The sequence below is a fragment of the Thamnophis elegans genome, chromosome 4 (assembly GCF_009769535.1).
Source record: "Thamnophis elegans isolate rThaEle1 chromosome 4, rThaEle1.pri, whole genome shotgun sequence".
NCBI classification, from domain to species: Eukaryota; Metazoa; Chordata; class Lepidosauria; order Squamata; family Colubridae; genus Thamnophis; species Thamnophis elegans.
The window spans coordinates 71,507,540-71,526,534 of record NC_045544.1 but is presented as its reverse complement, the minus strand read 5'-3'; the positions used below and the strand labels follow the sequence as shown (position 1 = coordinate 71,526,534).

The 18,995-nt window shown below is 39.7% G+C and overlaps 1 protein-coding gene across 1 annotated transcript in view; it reads left to right on the top strand.

Annotated features, from left to right (window-relative positions):
• Positions 1 to 2,917: 2,917 nt before the first annotated feature.
• ADSS2 (adenylosuccinate synthase 2) overlaps positions 2,918 to 18,995 on the top strand; it is a 58,878-nt gene continuing 42,800 nt past the window's right edge. Inside the window, exon 1 of the mRNA XM_032217165.1 lies at positions 2,918 to 3,271. Within this exon, the coding sequence (XP_032073056.1) occupies positions 2,933 to 3,271 (339 nt within the window). The 5' untranslated portion in view covers positions 2,918 to 2,932. The remainder of the gene's footprint in view (positions 3,272 to 18,995) is intronic.

Genomic DNA, 18,995 nt, shown 5'->3' with positions numbered 1-18,995 from the left:
CTAGCCCAAGTGAGCTTCCATGTTTGAGAGTAACGTGAAGCTGGTCTCCTCAGCCCTAGTTCAATATGTAGATCACTATGGAGTTTTTTTTTTAGAAATTAGACTTCTCACATCAGTAATACTATATACCAATTAACTAAAAAGATGAAAGAGTTATTCTTCTAATTTTTATGTATGTATTTTTCTATCTTCAACATGGCTTTAAATTATTGATTAGTTATTTTTTGGAGTGTTACAAAATTTTAAGTTTCAGTTTTATCTATAGTTATAAATATGACATTGTATATGATGAGCTGTCTTTTTCTCCTAGAATAATTACATTTAATGTCATATTCATGGCATAGATTTTCATAGAATTTTGTAAAGACCTAGTTTCGCATTTTGGCAATACAGATTTCCTATCTTGGTAATTTTTTTAACATATCATCCACTATTGTACCACCTGTAGGAATGTCCCCTCCCTTCCCCGATTAAAATAGTATTTATTCTTAATATTAAAAAGATGCAGGATAAAATATTTTCCCCAAAGGAGAAATGGAGAGAAATCTTAACAAAGGCAGAAACACAGCCCCAGTCTTCCTGCCATAGGCAAACAGCCTCGAGCTTGAAAAGGCTGGTCTTTTAGAATGGAGATTCTGTACCCATTCAGAAAGATTGGGCCAATCTATTCATAAGCAGAGAGATTCCAAATAAACAATACAATTAGGCAAGCCAGAACTGACAAGATTAGCTCTGATAAACACCTAGGATTTGCATTTCCCCTTTTGCCTGTAGAGCCAGCCATAATCCCTAAAGGATCCCATAGGAACAACCATTAAAATATAAAAATATTAAAGGACACATTCTTAAACAGGAACACACATCTCAAATCAAAAAGCTCCAAAGAATGTTTGTCAGCCATCCAAGAAACATGCTGCTGTCACTGAAATTTCTGACATCAAAATAAACAGAGACTTTCTTTCCTGCACCCAGCCTCCATTTTATTTCCAGCATCTTTCTCCCGCTTGGAAACGGACTGGATTTTTCTTCCAACATGTCTAAATGTTAGACTCTAGTCTAAAACAATGTACTACATGCAATTTTAAGCAATTACATCCCCAAACCTATGTATTGAAATAGTCAAACATGGAAAAATCATTTGTAAAGGAAAAATGCAAAATGGTGGGTGAAGAGTTTTTATACTTTGTCCTCACAAAGTACCAAGTTGTCCTCTTCTGCCCCACCAAACTTGCCCCCCCCCAAGTCAGTTCCATGTTAAGATGTCAATGTCCATGAGTTTATCATGCAGCCCACACCCACACAGGCTTTCAATATTGTAATAACCATAGATTAAATAATCAGAAAGACATCATACAATATTGTACCAGTAGATTTCTTTGTTTCTGAAACATGATTGGATTTTCTTTTTCAAATTTGCATACACATTGTGCAATAAGCTCAGTAATTGCACATCACTTCAAATAGTATTTGCAAATTAAAAGCTGCACTTTCTACTACAGACAAATCTATTACCAGGATTATCTAGTTTCAGAAGTGTGAACAGCTACTACATTACAGTACTGTATTTAGTCAATTTCTATAGCCATCCATGTCAATCCAATAGACTGAGCAACAATATCGCAATTAAAACCGTAAAAAGTTACAAATTTTATATAGATAGATAGAGCAAAAAAATTAATAGTGCAACCAGGTAATGGAGCCTCTTACACTTTCAGGATCCCAGGCAATATATAACTCTCCATACAGTTTAATTTCAAGTCCCATTCTATCTCAGTGATATGTCTGATAAGAAATCACGTTCAACAAGATTTGAAAACCAAAATACATTGGCACCTTTGCTTTAAGTAGTAAAAATATGTGGAATTCACCAAAAAGGGAGAGTGATCATATGACTGTAAAAGGTAGCTGACAAGTATTACTTTTTATTAAGTTTATTAAGCCAAAATGTGGCTTTACATGTCATGTGAATCAAGCTAATGCTATTAGTAAACTGTGTCTTTTATGGTTTAGCTCTGTAAAGCACTCAGAGTGTGCTGTAAAGCACTGTGAAGTGGTATATAAGTCCAAGTGCTATGTTCTTCATGTAGGTTCAAAGCTGTAGAGTACACCAAGAGGCCCTTATTGGATAGTCATCAATTAAGCACTTCTTAGCTCCTATCTTGCTCAACTACAGGCTAAGCAGCAACAAGTTAGCTGGAAAAGAGAGCTATTAATACCCCCATATTGTTATTAACAAATTATGGTGCTCTTAAAGTCTTATTCCCCACCCCCACGGGTCCATTTGAGATTGCAGTAGAATGCAGCCATATGCTTTTTCTCCAATGAGATACGCACTAGTATGTACCAGCAGTGCCCCTTGAGATTCTTTCTAGGATAAATTTTGCACAAAAGAACTCATGAAATCTGGCATCAGGACTCAGAACAAGAACAGAGTAATTACATTTCAACTTCCTATGGCACTCTATTACGGAATTCAAAAAGAAAAAATAAGTCTTTAATAGAACTCACAACATACTCGTTAACCGATAAGGCATTTGTAATTTTTCTGACACCCAACCTTTATCCACACAAGCAACCCTGTCCACCCTTCCCAACAGAATCCCTCATCAGCCGAGTAATGCATCTGATGAAATGAATAACGAATTTGGAAAGATGCTACCAAACTACTCCAGCTTTTTTGCTACCCTAGAGCAGTTTTCCTAAAATGGTGCAACCGCTTCCCAGTAGCCCCATCCAGCTCGCTCCTTTCCACGCTCGGGCGCTACGAACAGCAACTACGCTTCCCAGGATGACCCGCGGCGACGTTAGCCCAGGAGTACTCTGGGCAGCGTAGTCCCTTCTTCTATATATGGGCATGAAGCGGCATCCTTTTCACGTTATGCAGATGAGGAGGCGGGTCTCTTGATCCCGCGTACAAGAGGGCTATCGAAGAATGACCAATAGGCGGCGGGCAGCGCTGTTGTCGGATGCGGCAACGGTGTACCTTCTGTATGAGAAGGCGGGGAAGAAGGCGCCTTCACCGGCTGAGCCGTTTCCTCCTTTCCTCCTCGCATGTGTCTTGCAAACGAGGAGGGAACAGTCGTCTGCGGGAGCCATGTCTGAAAGCGGCTCCGCGTCCGCCGCCGCCGCCACCATCCCAAATGGAGGGAGCGTCGCTCGGCATCCCGGCAACCTAGTCACTGTAGTCCTGGGAGCACAATGGGGCGACGAAGGGAAGGGGAAAGTGGTGGATCTTCTCGCGCAGGACGCGGACATCGTCTGCAGGTGCCAGGTGAGAACCCCGATGGGCCGAAGGGGTGGGTGGGTTGTCACCTTGAGCCTACTGGAGGCGAAGCCTTTGCCGGCACAAGACAAAGGCAGCAACGGCGGGATCCAGAGGCACCTTTGGAACCTTTCCCGCCTTAAATTGCGAGAGAGGCTGCCGAATCCTGGGTCGATTAATTGCGCCCCTCCATCTCTTGCCCGCCTCTCGGGCTTGCTTATCCTCCGCCAGCCCCGCTTTTCTCAACAACGGAGGCTTCCCGGCTACGTTTACCCAGATTGCGCTAGTGCCGGGTCGCCGCAATCTTCCGCTACCCGGAGGTTTTCCCGTGCAGGAGATGCTGCGCGCGAGTTCCCGTCTTTCCCAGCCCCCCGACGACGCTGCTTTATGACGGGACCGGGATCGCGGCAACCTCTTCCTCTTTTGGCTTCTCCCTCTCGGAGAGCCCGTTACGGCCATTTCCCGCCTGGGGAGGTTTAAGGGATGGCTTTGCCGCCCGCCAGAGTCCGTTTGTCCCTTGTTCCTGCAGTGCAGTAGGCGCGCGATTTGGGCGAGGCAGAAAAGCCTTTGCGGGACCAAAGGAGTTAAGGAGAGCGATGGTGACGGCGGAGGCCTTTGCTCGCCCGTTACCGGGGATCTGCCCTTGTCTCGCTCCCATCCTAAACTCGCCAATGTGCAAAGAATGAATATTTGGGTGCCGTTCTCGTTGTGCGTCGGTTACATAGAAAGCAGCAGGTTTCCCTCCCATCTGAACAGGCAACTAGGGGTCCGACAGTCTTTTTTTTCCAGGTGCGAAAATATACCGAGATCCCACATCTCCCTATTTGTGATCTTTCTGATGTTATTCTTATCAGTTAGGTACACTGAGGTGCTGTGGAAGTGATATAAGAGCAGACGGTGCAATCCATCAAGATTACTCTTTAAAAAGTAGTCTGTGGTTAGATATTTTGCAGGAATTGAGTTAGTCCATACATAGATCATCAAATGGAATTACAATTTGCAATAGAATTTACTTCTAGACTAAACTCTAGGCAAATATTCAAAGCTAAATCCATCTCTGCCCAAGAAATTCGTAATTTTATCTTCTCCAGGTTCTCCAGTCTTCAAAAATGATAAAACAGTCTGTTATAAATACCTGAAAGTCTATGCAAGTACTGGGAATGTTCTGTGTCTAAGCTGTCATCTGTTTATTTCAAACAGGCTGAGACTAGGAAAAGGTTGCTCAGTCATAAGTAATGCCATGAAATAGCAGTTTCTGCTTTTTGTTTGTTTGTGTGTGCACAGGTGTTTGTGTTTGTGCAGGCTTTTGAGTCAGAGTCGACTTCTGGTGATGCTTGGACTAGTCCCTATAGTTTTTTTGGCAAGGTTTTCTGGAAATAATTTGTCCTTGCTTCCTTCCTAGGACTAAGAGAGAGTGACTAGCCCCAGCTGGCTTTGTGCCTAAGGCAGGACTAGAACTCCTGGTTTCTACCCTGATGCCTCATCCTCTTCACTAAACTTAGTTGTATCTAAGTTTCATGCTTAGAAGTTGAAAACTAGACTCCCTACAATATCTAGGTTAATTTAAAAAGCTAAGTAGGCTTCATTGTTTGCTTTGTATATCTTAGGACAAAACCTTGACATTCTTTTTTGTTTGTTTTTAAAGAAGAAACAAAAACAAAGCACACTGGCTTTTTTTTAGGAACACCAACGTTTGTTTTGTTGGAGTGATTTACTTTATAGATATTTGGTAGTATAACTGAAATAAAATTCTCCTGTAACTTTACAGAATTGTAGCATTGAAAACTATGGACATTTTGCTAATAGAAACAAAGATCAGAAACCCAAAGGATCAGTTTGAATTAGTCTTTTCTTGTTTGCAGCATCAAGATCAAGCAGGTAATTACATTTAAACAATGGATGTAGATATTGGTTCATGTAAGAGTTTTTTTAGCACTTCTCTTGAAAGACATCTCAGAAGGTCAGAGAAGCTTCCAGACCTGCCAGAGTTTTTTGTGTTAATGCAGAAAAGGAAGGAAGGCAATTATAATAATGAATCCAGTTCAGGGACCTTGGCATGGGACAAATTTGTGAAATGCTTTAAGGCTAAATCACTCGCATTGATATTGATTGTAATGTTGGTTTCAGTACATTGCATACAAACTACAAAGTGTCCAGTACTTTTTGTTTATAAGATTGAAATGTGAGATTTTCAGGTTTTGAAATCTAAGGATATGCCTGGTCTACCATATGCTGTGTTGACTTCTGATCATTTTGACTTAATAGATGAAAAGATGTATGCATGATGGACTGATGAAGGCAGCATTGATCTGCCCATTCCTTTATATGCCCTCTGGGACCAGAGGTTTTTTGTTTTTTTTTGCTATCCTGAGAATAAATTCCCACCCTCCTTTTCATTTTTTTGAAAAAATTACAGTATTTGAAAAAGCAGTACTGTATTTGTGCAGCTATAGATGTTCTTGAGGAGCCTTGATATAGGTTCAGACATGGTTTGAGGTAGAATCAGCCAAGCCAAGTAGTGTACTTCCTGCAAGGTAGAGTCAGAGGGAGTGTTATGTTATTGATCTTGCTTGGTCTCTTAATAACCATCCCATCTGTTATGCTGTTCTCTGTAAATTACACAGACTGCACTAAAAATAATCTACTACTACTACTACTATCTCAGAAAGCAGTTATTTGGCAACTGTCTGCATTCTGGCAACAATCTATAATGTGTTGCATATCATTGGTTTGTCCCCACTATTATTTAACATCTATAATGAAGCTGCTAGAGATGGTTCTCAAGAGTTCAGGGGCTAAGTGTAATCAATATGCCAATGATATTCAGTTCCCTTCCTTCCTTCCTTAGACAGGAGAGACTATATGTGTTCTGAAACAGAATAAGTGATGGAATGGGATATGAAGTAAACAGTTTGAATCTTGACAACATGGAGAGCTCATGTGGGTGAATTTATGAATTCTAAATGGGGTTGCACTTCTTCAGAAAGTGATAAGTAATTTGGTGCATGTGTTTGAAGTCATTATCATTGGAAGCCTAGGTGGCCTGTGCAGCCAGAGATTGCCTGTCATCAGCTTTGGTTAGGGTAGTAACTGTTGTTATAGCAACTTGGGCAGAGGCAGCCTAGGCTAATGTTTACACATCAGTACCCTTGCATTTGGATTATTATGCTGAATGCAGAGTTTCCATTTGTTCAAATTGTAGCTGTTTGGAATGCAGTTGTAGTCAAGTTGTTGGATGGGACACTTGTCTATATTGTAGTCATGTTACACATCATTTGAAGCAACTGCACTGACTTAGGAGGAGCCAATGTCGCGATGATATGGTTGTGCAGTCTCAATGCTCTGAGACCACAGCCAACACTTTTGCCACTGGGTGGTCCAAACGGACCTAAACTTTCCCGAAGAGATGGTGAAGAGGAAGAATACATCTTGATGATCTCGGGGATACTGCAAAATCCCTGAAGAAAGCAAGAGAAGTTTTTCAAGCCAGCGACAAAAAATCCAGCCAAGGCTGACAAAGTTGGGGCAGCTCCAAAACGGAAGGATATGGAAAGAGAAAGTGTTTCCAGCTGGTGAGGAATTTTTATTGTTTTAAAAAAGAGACTGCCTATAAAAACTCAAAAATCAATTTAAATTGAAGAATAGAAGAATCAAGTGGCGGAATTGAATTTTGAATGGTTTTGGACAGTGGTTATCTTATTTTTTAAATGTTATTTTCACTGATGAGATGTAGAAGAAGATAAAATTAAAGAATCTATGGACTTAAAGAAAGAAATTCCATTAGCAAAAGTATTGATAACACAACTGACAATCAAAGACAATCTGAATAAGGAAACAGAAAGAGGGCGTCAAGATTATATGAGAGATCTTATAAACAAAGTTGATCAAGAAGATGATTAGAGGATTGGTACCACAAATGGCAGAAGATATGAGATTGTTTTGTTATTGGAAAGATACATGTTGATAGACGGAAGAATATAACTTAAAACTAGTTAAACTTAGTGAAATTTAGTGATAATAAATATAGTTAAATAAATAATTGATAATGATAATAATGTATACAATGTGTAGTGTTATGATAAGTAATAATTGGATATGAATATTGAGTGGTGCCCATGAAAGGAAATTAGAAATCTTTTTGGATTATATACAAAAGTTAATAAAAAAGAACTAAGTTAGATACAGTTAAGTTTTGATTATTAGGGGGAAAATGTGATGATACAGGATATAGTCAAATAAAGGAGGGATAATGATGACAACCTATATTATGTATGAGTATAAAGAAACTAGATGAAAATTGCCAACAGTGATTTGGAAAGGAATAGAAAAGTTTGTTATTAAATATTATGGATGTTTAGCTAGAATAGGACACAAGGATTCAGTGTTATTGGAGGATTTCAGAAATATTAAATGAAATGCCAGTATGTGGTTATGTACTAAATCTTGGTATATTTTATGATGAAGGACATTTAAACATTTATAGTCAAATAAAAATGGAGGTATAAGGGTAACATGTATAAATATCTGAGTTAAAATACTTGAGCTAATATGAATTATGCTTGATGACTGTGGAAGAGATGCATGAAAGCCTTTTGTAACCAACTGATACATTTTCTACAATATGTAAAGAAGGAAGATTTTATGTGTTGTGTTTGTTTTGAAAATAAAAAATAAAATTTATAAAAAAAATGAAGCAACTGCACTGACTTCTAATTAGCTATTGAACCAAGTTCAAAGTTTTTTAAAAATAATATATACATCACTAAATAACGGGATTGTTACAGACTTGGTTAATCATTAAGATCATTTGGGAGATCCTGCTCTTTGTTAGATGTCTACCACAACATCTTTAAGCTGCTTTTTAAATGCCTATCTCTTCACATTGGTCTTGTTGGGGCGGAAACATGATCAGATGAGCTAATTCTATTTTATTATAGAACTACATTGACTGAATTTTTGCAAATCTGAAATTGCATCTCCCCCATCTTCTTTACTGTCTGAGAAACTAAGGAGGAGCTATTCTGGATTCTTGCCCCACCCACTATCCAGCTGTGGGCTATGCTGTTTCTTATTTGCTAGCTCCTTTTACTCTGTCTCCTAATACCAATACAGACTCTTTGTGAATATATATTCTATAAGAAAACTGTAGACTTGAATAGAAATTGTCCACAATAACTCAATAGTAAAAGATTGGCCTTCCCATAGCAAAATTATTTTCATCAATTAGCAATTGATTAAATAATTCCAAAATAAGTATTGAATAGCACTAAGAAAATTGAAGGGCAAATATTGGGGGAAAAAGTACTGTAACAGAGTAAATATTTCAATAACAGAATTTGATTGATCAACCCAGTAATACACTGTGGATAAAAGATAGAATAGGAACAAATTACATTTTATAAATTTATAAAATGTATATATTACATACTAAATATATTTATATAGCCCTTTCTAGACAACTGCATTTCAAAGGGTTTTACAATAAAATCTTGTAATAAAACTCTGTGTGAGTATGAGTGTGTATTTGTGAGTGAGAGAGAGAGAGGGAGGGAAAATGAGAATGAGAAATGCTTTGTTTTTGCTTTCATGTTTTTTTTCAACTTCTCGATCTAGCCTATAACTGTCAGATTCACAACCATTCTGCATGCAAATATTAATCAAAATTAAGCCTGCTTAGCCTCTGATATCAGCCAGGGTCACACGTTTTAAAATGATTTCTGAATCTACAGCTGATTTGAACATGGAACTTAAAGAATTTGGAAATTAGAGAAGATTACCATATTTTTCGGAGTATAAGATGCGCCTTTTTTCCTCTAAAAAGAGGCTGAAAATCTGGGTGTGTCTTATACACCGAATAGAGCATTTTTTGCCTTTTGAAGCCCCGCCTCCTTCAGCAAAATGGCCACACATAGCCTTTTGGAAGCTTTCAGAGATCTCCTGGGGGCTGGGGAAGGCAGAAATGATTGGAAAATGGTCCGTTTCCCCCCCCCCCAGGAGCACTCTATAAGCCTCCATAAGGCTATGCATGCAATTTTTCTCTCCCTACCTATCTACTGTATTTCTCTCTCTCTTTCTCTTTCTCTCTATCCCTCTATCTACCTACCTATCTACATTCTCTCTCTCTCTCTCTCTCTCCCTATCTACCTACTGTATTTCTCTCTCCCCCCTACCTATCTACTGTATTTCTCTCTATTTTTCTCTCTATCCCTCTACCTATCAACCTCTCTCTCTCCCTACCTATCTATTCTATTTGCATTATTTGCAAAAATCATGAGGCACACCACCATTAGAAAATGTTAAAAAAATTTAACTCTATGCCTATATTGACTATATATAAGGTGTTTTTCCCACGGCACACTTTACACTATGTCACGGCACACTAGTGTGCCGCGGCACAGTGGTTGAAAAACACTGCTCTATATCTCTCTATATCTCTCTCTCTATCCCTCTACCTACCTACCTACAGTCTCTTTCTCTCTACCTCCCTACCTACTGTATTTCTCTCTATTTCTCTCTCTCTCTATCCCGTTATCTACCTACCTACCTAACTACTCCCTCTCTCCCTACCTACCTACTGTATTTCTCTCTCTTTCTCTCCCTCTCTATCCCTTTATCTACCTACCTACTTTTTAAAAAAATGTGCCTCTTCAAACCTTGGTGCATCTTATACTCCGAAAAATACGGTATATTTCTTTTCCAGAAATAATGTGTTAGTCAAAGCAACATTTTACAAGGTTATTTGTATTTTTCAATTCCAGCTACTTTATGATAGTATGCTCTCTGAATGATGTAAATACGATTTGTTAAAAGTTAGGAAAAAAAATTGAAATGCCTATCCTCTTAGTCAAATTCTTTGCAACAAATTTGAGCAGGAAATAACATGCCATATCTACAATCTTGTGGAGTTTATTTTGTGTACTTATTTTTTAGAACAGGTCTCCCTAATCTACTATCCTATTATAAAATGGTGTTTCAAGCAATGTTACTCAAGGACTCTTTGAATCTTTGTTAGAAATTTACCATAGTTATCTTGGGCAATCAATTTTTGTCTGTTGGATAATATATTAATACTGTACTGTACTTTTTTCCTTTCATAAAACTTGGTTTTGTAATTCCAAACACATTGTATAAGAAATTGCTATCACAAGTAAAATAATGATGACATTTTATCCTTTATTTGTCTTTAGTTATTCAAATAATTTTATGTCACTCTGCTGATAACTCCTCTTCTAATGATATTGGAAACTTTATTACATGCTTTCCCTGAAAAGCTTTTTAATATTTCTTACTTCATAAGAATTATATACCACTAATTTTGGCTGAAATCCAGAATGTTATTTAGAAATGAGCCCTAATGAATACAGGGAAAATATGTATTTCTATGTAAACAGACATGGACTTTGCACTTTACAATACAGCATGCCAATAATGAACTTATTTTCTGTTTTAAAGTGTTAACCTGTGAGATTACGAGATCATTTTCCTTTGAAGCATATTTATGAAACAGTTGTGCATTCTTATGAAACTGGATATTTTAGAACTATCAACGAGTGGTCATCTCTTTCAGGTCTAGCAATCCGAGCCAACAAAAAATTTTTTAAAATGGTTCTGCCACTGCAGTCATAAAGCAAAGCTTTACCACAAGATTTTGTTTTTATTAAAATGGCATATTAAAATCAATGTGATAGCGTCATGTAGTCAAAGATTGCCTTTATTTAATTGCGTTCCTAAGAACTGAGTACGATTATGAGAGTTTTGTTCTATATTCCAGAGATTGATATATTTGTAATTGGAGTATCTGTTATGGCTTACAGATGTGTATACAGTAGTTGCAATGAGAGAGTGGCTTGTTCTCACAGTTGTATTTCTTTAGATTTGATATATTTGTTGATCATTTTAATGTCTCCTGATTAGGTTAAACTGATTGCATATAAGTATGTGAACTTGACAGGGAAAAGAATTTCCCTGGGGATGTTGTCTGGGGATGTTGTCTGAACATCTTTCTGATCCAAGTGAATCAAGCTATTATTGCAGTGATATCCTCATTTGTTCTCTTTTTTTGCTAATCCACAATAAAAACTATTGGGGATTCTGTGCATGTTAGGATTTCTATCTGCAAGATCAGTATTAGTATCATATGTTAGACATACATTTTGTGATACGCCATTGAGGTCACATTTAGTGGAGAGATTGTAATCAAAAGGTTTATAGTTTGATTTTTTAAAGCATTAACAATTTAAATTTCTAATTTACAGTTTTAAACACAGTGGCCCCCAACCTTTTGGGCACCAGGGACTGGTTTCATAGAGAAAGGTTTTTCTGTGGACCGGAGGGGTGGTGGTTTTGCAGGCCGCCTTTACCCTGCGGATGGGGCTTCACTTGTTTGCGTGGGCCAATTGCTGGTATGCTGTGAATCGGTGCCAGTCCATGGACTGGGGTTTGGGGGACCCTTGGTTTAATACATAAAATATTGACTCTTTTCAGTATGTCCAAATCAGGAGTACAGTTTATTCTTGTAGTGGTGTCAACTGACCTTTAGATTACATTTGGCTGGTACATTCAGAAAATGGACAAGATTAGAACAAAAACAAACTTGATATATTTTAATTTTATAATTTAGAGTTATAGTTTATAAAGCAATGGATGGAAACTAATCAATGAGAGAAGCAACCTAGAACTAAAAAGAAATTTTTGACAGTTAGAACAATTAACCAGTGGAACAACTTGCTTCCAGAAGTTGTGAATTCTTCAACATTGGAAGTTTTTAAGAAGAGATTGGACAACCATTTGTCTGAAATGGTGTAGGCAAGGGTTTCTTGCCTGAGCAGGATGTTGGACTAGAAGACCTCCGAGGTCCCTTGCAACTCTGTTATTCTATTCTAAATTAAACACATTTAATATGTATGGAGCGCACTCTTTCCTCTTTGTATGTTATTAATGTGAAACTGATACTAAAGGTTGAAATGTCCTTTCAGAAGTACAATATGGAATGTCAATGTAGTTTTAAGTAGCTTGCATTCCTCAGAGAGATGGCTAGATTAGACTGTTACTAAAAAGGAGTTTAATGTCATGTGTTTTGTTGCTTTCATTGTACCAGTGGCTCCACTGAGACTTCAGACAACTTGCTTATTATTTATTTACAGCTCTTAATAGTTAATTCCTTTGTCTTAAGGAATTAGCTAGAATAATAAACATGGAGGTATTTTCGTATGCATGTAATATTTTTGGAAGTTATAGTCAGTGAAAATAAATCAATAATAATAAACCAGATATTTAATTTAAATCAATTATATATGTATTCAAGATTTTAATGTTTCATGAAAATAAATGTAGTTTTTATCAAAATAATGAAAAGAGTGGCATGCAGTTGTGCCGTAAGCTCCATCCCTTTTGGATGTGCCTGCCACTTCATGTTGTACATACAAACGCTGTGGGAGTTTGCCACAACTGTGCAATTCTGCTTTTATCTTTTTGCTATCCTGTGGATATTTCTGGGTCAGGAATATAATCAGTAATAGCTAATTGCATTTTCTTTTACTTGCTATTAGCAAGATAAATACATCAACAAACCTAAAAGTTAATTTATCTTTCTATAAAAAAAGAAAGAGAAGGTCACTAAATACTGAATTTGAGGTGATAAGAGTATTCTGGACAAGGAGGAAGTAATCAGATTCAGGGGAAGTCTTTGTTAAATCAAAATTGAGTTCGAGTGAGCTTATAGTCATTACTGTATAATCTTGGGAGAAAAAGAGCATGGAAATTGTTTGCTATTGCCACATTTTCAGAATTTTTATTTCTACTTTCCATCCTAGCCTATAAACAAATTACTTCCTGGTGAACCTCTTTCCAAAAATTAACCAAATTTGATTCTGCTTAGTTCCCTTAATCCAGTGTTTTTCGACCACTGTGCCGCGGCACACTAGTGTGCCGTGACATAGTGTAAGGTGTGCCGTGGGAGAATTACTTTATATATAGTCAATATAGGCACAGAGTTAAATTTTTTTAACATTTTCTAATGGTGGTGTGCCTCGTGATTTTTTTCATGAAAAAAGTGTGCCTTTGCACAAAAATGGTTGAAAAACACTGCCTTAATCAACCAAGATTAGTTAGTTGGTTGGGTAAGGAAGAATTTGAATATAAAAGTAAGGACAAGGTAAAGCTATAGAATATGAAATTAAAAGTAAACAGGGCACATTCCTGATGATTTGAGGAATCTGTTTTTGATCATGCAATGTACTGGTATGTATTTTCTATTACTTAAAACCTAAGCATGTTTTTTGACCATTTATTAGTGAAATTACTGGATGTTGGTATCAGATAGATAAGTACACAGCAAAGAAATTCATATTGTAACATGTTTACACATGTAGAACTTTAAGCTAGTAAATGTTTTTGTCACTTTTAAGGTCTGTTGGTTATAGATAATTATTTTTGGATATTACTCTCAGAATTCTCATGTTTGCTCTTGGAATCCTCATCCTTTACCAATAAAATGAAAAGTAGTTCCATTATGTTTCGATATCTGAAAAAAACAATAATGGGAAAGGAGATGGACCATAGATGTTACCTCAGCAACCTAAGTTTCAGATTTAGTTGTGTTCAGCAGCAAATTCTGAAAAGCGAGGTAACTGTCATTTAGTTGAACAGACCATAAATAGAAAAATGATATTGTAAAGAAAGGCCTAATATAAAACAATATGGCACAAATCTTTTGAGGACTCTCAACCATATAGGCAGTAATAAATAGATTCTTTGCTCTGTAAATCATACTCTAATGTTGATTATCTATGTTTGTACTTGTAACAAGAAAAGCTTTACACGCAATGCTTTACAGTACATATGAGGCAGGAGTTTAGACTCTTATAGAGAGAAGAGCTGCTTGTCGCTGTTTACGTTCTGAGTTCTTCACTGGTTTATGTTACCTGAACAGTATTTTATGTCTGTGCTAAAATAAACAAAAGAGGAACATTTTTGACATTTCTTCAGAGTGGTAGCTGTGTTAGTCTTTTATATCAAACCCAATAAATAAAAACTCTTAAAGATTCTGTATCCAAACACAACACTAACCATCTGAATTTGATGGAGCATGAGCATGGAATGCGGGGGTAGAATTATCATTTGGATCAACCTAGCACATACATTAAGCCTCAAATTAGCCCCAAGGAGTGTCAAAGATTCTTATATTTGAATAAAAAAATGAGTGTGGTATCAGTTTCATTTGTTAAATGAAAAAAAGTGCATCCCTATATCTTGACACATCCATTTGTGAAATCTTAGCTCATATCTGTAGTTACAAACAACAGATAATGATGATAGGTGCTAACAAGATTTGTATGCAAGTGAAAATACCTTGATTTGAATAATTGAGAGGCCATGGACAGAAAATAATGATAACAAGCCTCTCACGCCTCTCCCTCAAATGCTCAAATATATCAAAATTTTAGCTGTGTAACACTCTGATTCTGTTTACTGAGACTGTAAGTGGTCAAATGGAAAATTGCTCCTATAGTATGGAATTAAAAGAATATGGAGGAACTTTGTTTGATTTTTTTCCTGATTTATGAGAGATTCTGAGGCAATTAAAAGTTAGAGAAAATTTATTATTTATTTAGCGTATGGCATATATATTACATGGGCTAGAAATATACAGGTGAAACTCAAAAAATTTGAATAACATGCAAAAGTTCATTTATTTCAGTAATGCAACTTAAAAGGTGAAACTAAAATATGAGATAGACTCATTACATGCAAAGCAAGATAGTTCAAGCCATGATTTGTCATAATTGTGATGATTATGGCTTACAGTTCATGAAAACCCCAAATCCACAATCACAAAAAATTAGAATATTACATGCAATCAATAAAACAAGGATTGTACATACAACAATATCGGACCTCTGAAAAGTATAAGCATACATATGTACTCAGTACTTGGTTTGGACCCCTTTTGCAGCAATTACTACCTCAATGCGGCGTGGCATGGAAGCTATCAGCCTGTGGCACTGCTGAGATGTCATGGAAGAACAGGATGCTTCAATAGCAGTGTTCAGCTCTTCTGCATTGTTCGGTCTCATCTTTCTCTTGGCAATGCCCCATAGATTCTCTATGGGGTTCAGGTCAGGCGAGTTTGCTGACCAATCAAGATCAGTAATCCCACGGTCATTGAACCAGGTTTTAGTGCTTTTGGCAGTGTGGGCAGGTGCCAAGTCCTGCTGGAAAATGAAGTCAGCATTCCCTTAAAGCTTGTCTGTGGAAGGAAGCATGAAGTGCTCCAAAATCTCCTGGTAGACAGCTGCATTGACCCTGGACTTAATGAAGCACAGTGGACTAACACCAGCAGATGACATGGCTCCCCAAATCAACACAGACTGTGGAAACTTCACACTGGACTTCAAGCATCATGCAGTGTGTGCCTCTCCATTCTTCCTCCATACTCTGGGTCCTTGGTTTCTAAATGAGATGCAAAAGTTGCTCTCATCAGAAAAGAGGACTTTGGACCACTGAGCAACAGACCAGGTCTGTTTTCCTCTAGCCCAGGTAAGATGCTTCCGATGCTGTTTGTTGTTCAGAAGCGGTTTTACAAGAGGAATACGACATTTGAAGCCCATGTCCAGGATCCGTCTGTGTGTGGTGACTCTTGATGCACTGACTCCAGCCTCAGTCCGCCCCTTGTGAAAGTCCCCAACACTTTTGAATGGACTTTTCCTGACAATCCTCTCCAGGCTGCGGTCATCCCTGTTGCTTGTGCACCTTTTTCTTCCATACTTTTCCCTTCTACATAACTTTCTATTAATGTGCTTTGATACAGCACTTTGGGAACATCCAACTTCTTTGCAATTACCTTTTGAGGCTTTCCCTCCTTATGGAGGGTGTCAATGATGATTTTCTGCACAACTGTCAGGTCAGCAGCCTTTCCCGTGATTGTGATTCCTACTGACCAGACTGAGAGACCATTTAAAGGCTCAGGAATCCTTTGTAGGTGTTATGGCTTAATTAGCTGATTAGAGTGGGACACTTTGAGCCTAGAATATTGCACCTTTTCACAATATTCTAATTTTCTGAGATTGTGGATTTGGGGTTTTCATGAGCTGTAAGCCATATTCATCACAGTTATGACAAATCACAGCTTGAACTATCTTGCTTTGCATGTAATGAGTCTATCTCATATATTAGTTTCATCTTTTAAGTTGCATCACTAAAATAAATGAACTTTTGCACGATATTCTAATTTTTTTAGTTTCATCTGTATATTAACATTTCACATAGATTCATCTTGGTGTAATTTAAAGGTGTTCCTGGTAGACCAGATGAGATCACAATTCTCATCTTTCAACCTAATTTTTAATTTCTCATTTCTCCATAATGAAGGGAGGAGGATGGGTTGACCTTATCCTCTTGTTGATTGAACTGAGTCAGATAAGCTCGTGGGATATGCCCCTGGTCCACCAGGCACCGCCCAGTTATCGACTCAACTGGACAGTATGCCATCCTGGATCTCTGATAATTTTGATGAATTTTAAAGAAAGAAAAGGATAATAATCTCCTAAGGCAGCAGCCGCAAGCGAGCTGGACAGCTCCCCGAGCAGAAGAAAGCTCTGCTAAAAGCCCCCTTGGGGCGGCATGCTGCCCAGGCATCTGAGTGAGACAAGTATCATTAAGAAAAGGAAATCTGCCAGGCAAGCAGGAAACAAAGGGCACAAGCCTTCCAAAGGCAAGTCCTGGTCCCCAGGGTAGAGTGGCTAGCCGCGGCTTCCTCAAGCGCTGCGGGATGCGAATAGGGCCACTGGCAAGCGAGGGCGATGCTGGATCCCCGCCCAGAAGGTGAGCTTCGCTGCGGAAACTCTGCTGGGCGCCGGAGCGCTCCGCTGCTCCCCGCTGGGTCAAGCAGTGAACCGCGGCTTCCCAAATGCCGCGGAGCACCCGCACCATTGTCCATGTGGCTCACCTCATTGGAGGGGGTCCACGGGCAGAGCCAAGCCTCTAGCGGCATCAGAAAGAGGCAGAAGAAGAAAAAACCAGCCGCAGAGGCGTGCGGCAGCTCCTCGGAGCACAAGCCACCAGAACAGGAGATTTAAAAGAGGCGCCCTTTGTCTCCTGGTGCAGGCGCCATCTTGAAGCTGGGAGGAGCCAGATAAAGCGGATAAAGTTGCTCGGTTTCGGGCGGACCTGGACTCCAATCCTGCAGAACCAGCCGAGGCACTAAGGGATAATCTGGTAGGTCATCCCTGGGTTGATTTTCAGGCTGTTACCCCTGAGGACGTGGACAAGGCCATGAGAGCTGTAGGTGCCTCCACATCCGTGCTGGACCCGTGCCCCTCCTGGCTGGTTGCTAATAGCAGGGAGGTGACACGGGGCTGGATCCAGGCGGTTGTTGCCGCCTCCCTACGGGAGGGGGTCTTTCCCCCCGCTTTAAAGGCGGCGGTGGTGAGACCCCTCCTGAAGAAACCATCCTTGGATCCAGCCGTTCTAAACAACTATCGTCCAGTCTCCAACCTCCCCTTCTTGGGGAAGGTTGTTGAGAAGGTGGTGGCCTTTCAGCTCCAGCGGTCCTTGGAGGAAGCCAGTTATCTTGATCCATTCCAGTCAGGCTTCAGGCCTGGCTACAGCACAGAAACCGCTTTGGTCGCATTGACCGATGATCTCTGGAGAGCCAGGGATGGAGGCCATGCCTCCATCCTGGTATTCCTTGACCTCTCTGCGGCTTTCGATACCATCGACCATGGTATCCTTCTGCGACGACTGTGGGAGGTGGGGGTGGGAGGCACTGTCTTACGGTGGTTCTCCTCTTACCTCTCGGACAGGTCGCAGTCGGTGTTAGTTGGAGGGCAGAGATCGACCCCCAGGCCCCTAACATATGGGGTGCCGCAGGGTTCGGTCCTGTCCCCCCTTCTTTTTAATATCTACATGAAACCGCTGGGCGAGATCATTCGACGGCACAGGATAAAATACCACCAGTATGCGGACGATACGCAGTTGTATCTGTCTGCCCCGTGCCAACTCAATGAAGCGATGGACGTGATGAGCCAGGGCCTTGAAGCTGTTAGAGACTAGATGGGGGTTAACAAGCTTGTACTCAATCCAGATAAGACCGAGTGGCTGCTGTGCTTCCCTCCCACTAATTGGCCAAGTGTTCCATCTCTCAGGCTGGGGGGTCAAATACTACGCCCCTCAGATAGGGGCCACAACTTGGAAGTCCTCCTGGACCCACAGCTGACCTTTGAACATCATTTGTCAGCTGTGACCAGGGGGGCATTTGCCCAGGTTCGCCTGGTGCGCCAGTTGCGACCCTACCTGAACCAGGAGGCTCTCACAACAGTCACTCGTGCCCTTGTGACCTCTAGGCTGGAATACTGCAATGTGCTCTACATGGGGCTGCCCTTGAAGAGTATTCGGCGACTTCAGCTGGTCCAGAATGCAGCCGCGCGAGCGATCGTGGGTGCACCTCGTTTCACCCACGTAACAGCTATCCTCCGCGAGCTGCACTGGCTGCCTGTTGATCTCCGGGTGCGCTTCAAGGTGCTAGTTGTCACCTACAAAGCCCTTCATGGTATTGTGAAGAGACAGCGCCTGCAGAATACAGGGGTCTCCCCAACCAGTGGTCCACTTTACGATCCCAATTCCTGAAACTGCTTCCCAATGAAACACAAAGGCAGCAGTCTGGATAAAGTGGCAATTTTCTGTTCCTTCAGAGTGCCTTTTATTAGAAAAAGTTAGTTACAGCATCATCAGAAAG